The following is a 693-nucleotide window of genomic DNA, read 5'->3' on the forward strand; positions in this document are numbered from 1 at the left end:
CAGTCTCCCGGAACCTCGCACTATCCTCGAACTCCTTCACAACGAAATCGCTCGAACTTCTCCTTCTCACTCTGTCGCTCTCGCCGCCAATACTCGTGGTCCCCCTCCTGGTCCTTGCCCTGCCTGTTGCCAAACTCCTGTTCACTGGATGGACGAGTGCAAGTTCCCCGACCTCGTCAAACAATATCGAGAACGACAAGATGCTAGGAGGAAGAGGTGTTTCGCTCCCAACGCTAAGTTCGCGACCTCCGCTCCTTCCCCTCCTCCGGACTCTCCTACTGCCAACCTCGCTGACCTCCTCACCTCGATCGAAGGCGTCGAAGCATGGCTCGCTGGAACTCTCCCCTCGAAACCGACTCAGCTCACCCTCGATAGTGGTTCGACTCATCCGATGTGCGGCGATCGATCAAAGTTCTTTGACTTCCAATCCTGTCACCCTTCGGCTGTGGGGGGGATCTCGTCTACCAGCCTCAAGGTTCTAGGAGTTGGATCTCTCTCCCTTCGTCTCTCGAACGGCCATCTCGTCTCGATCAGCAAAGTCCTCTATGTCCCTGGCATCTCGACTACCCTCATCTCTGCCTCCAAACTCTACGATCTTCACGGTATCACCTCGGTATTCGGAGAAGGAGCGATTCTCAAACATGGAAACGAAGTCCTCGCCACCGGCTCTCGCGTCAGAGGATCTCTCTACTC

General features: G+C 55.8%; 1 protein-coding gene across 1 annotated transcript; it reads left to right on the forward strand.

Moving 5' to 3' along the window:
- On the forward strand, positions 1-693 carry JCM6883_004817 (uncharacterized protein; the record flags this gene model as incomplete). The annotated part of the gene is made up of 1 exon (XM_076635754.1): positions 1-693. A coding segment is annotated over one exon (693 nt), but the record flags the coding sequence as incomplete, so codon positions are not given.

This window comes from Sporobolomyces salmoneus, assembly GCF_050403485.1.
Source record: "Sporobolomyces salmoneus JCM6883 DNA, S_salmoneus_JCM6883_v1_ctg224, whole genome shotgun sequence".
Lineage (NCBI taxonomy): Eukaryota > Fungi > Basidiomycota > Microbotryomycetes > Sporidiobolales > Sporidiobolaceae > Sporobolomyces > Sporobolomyces salmoneus.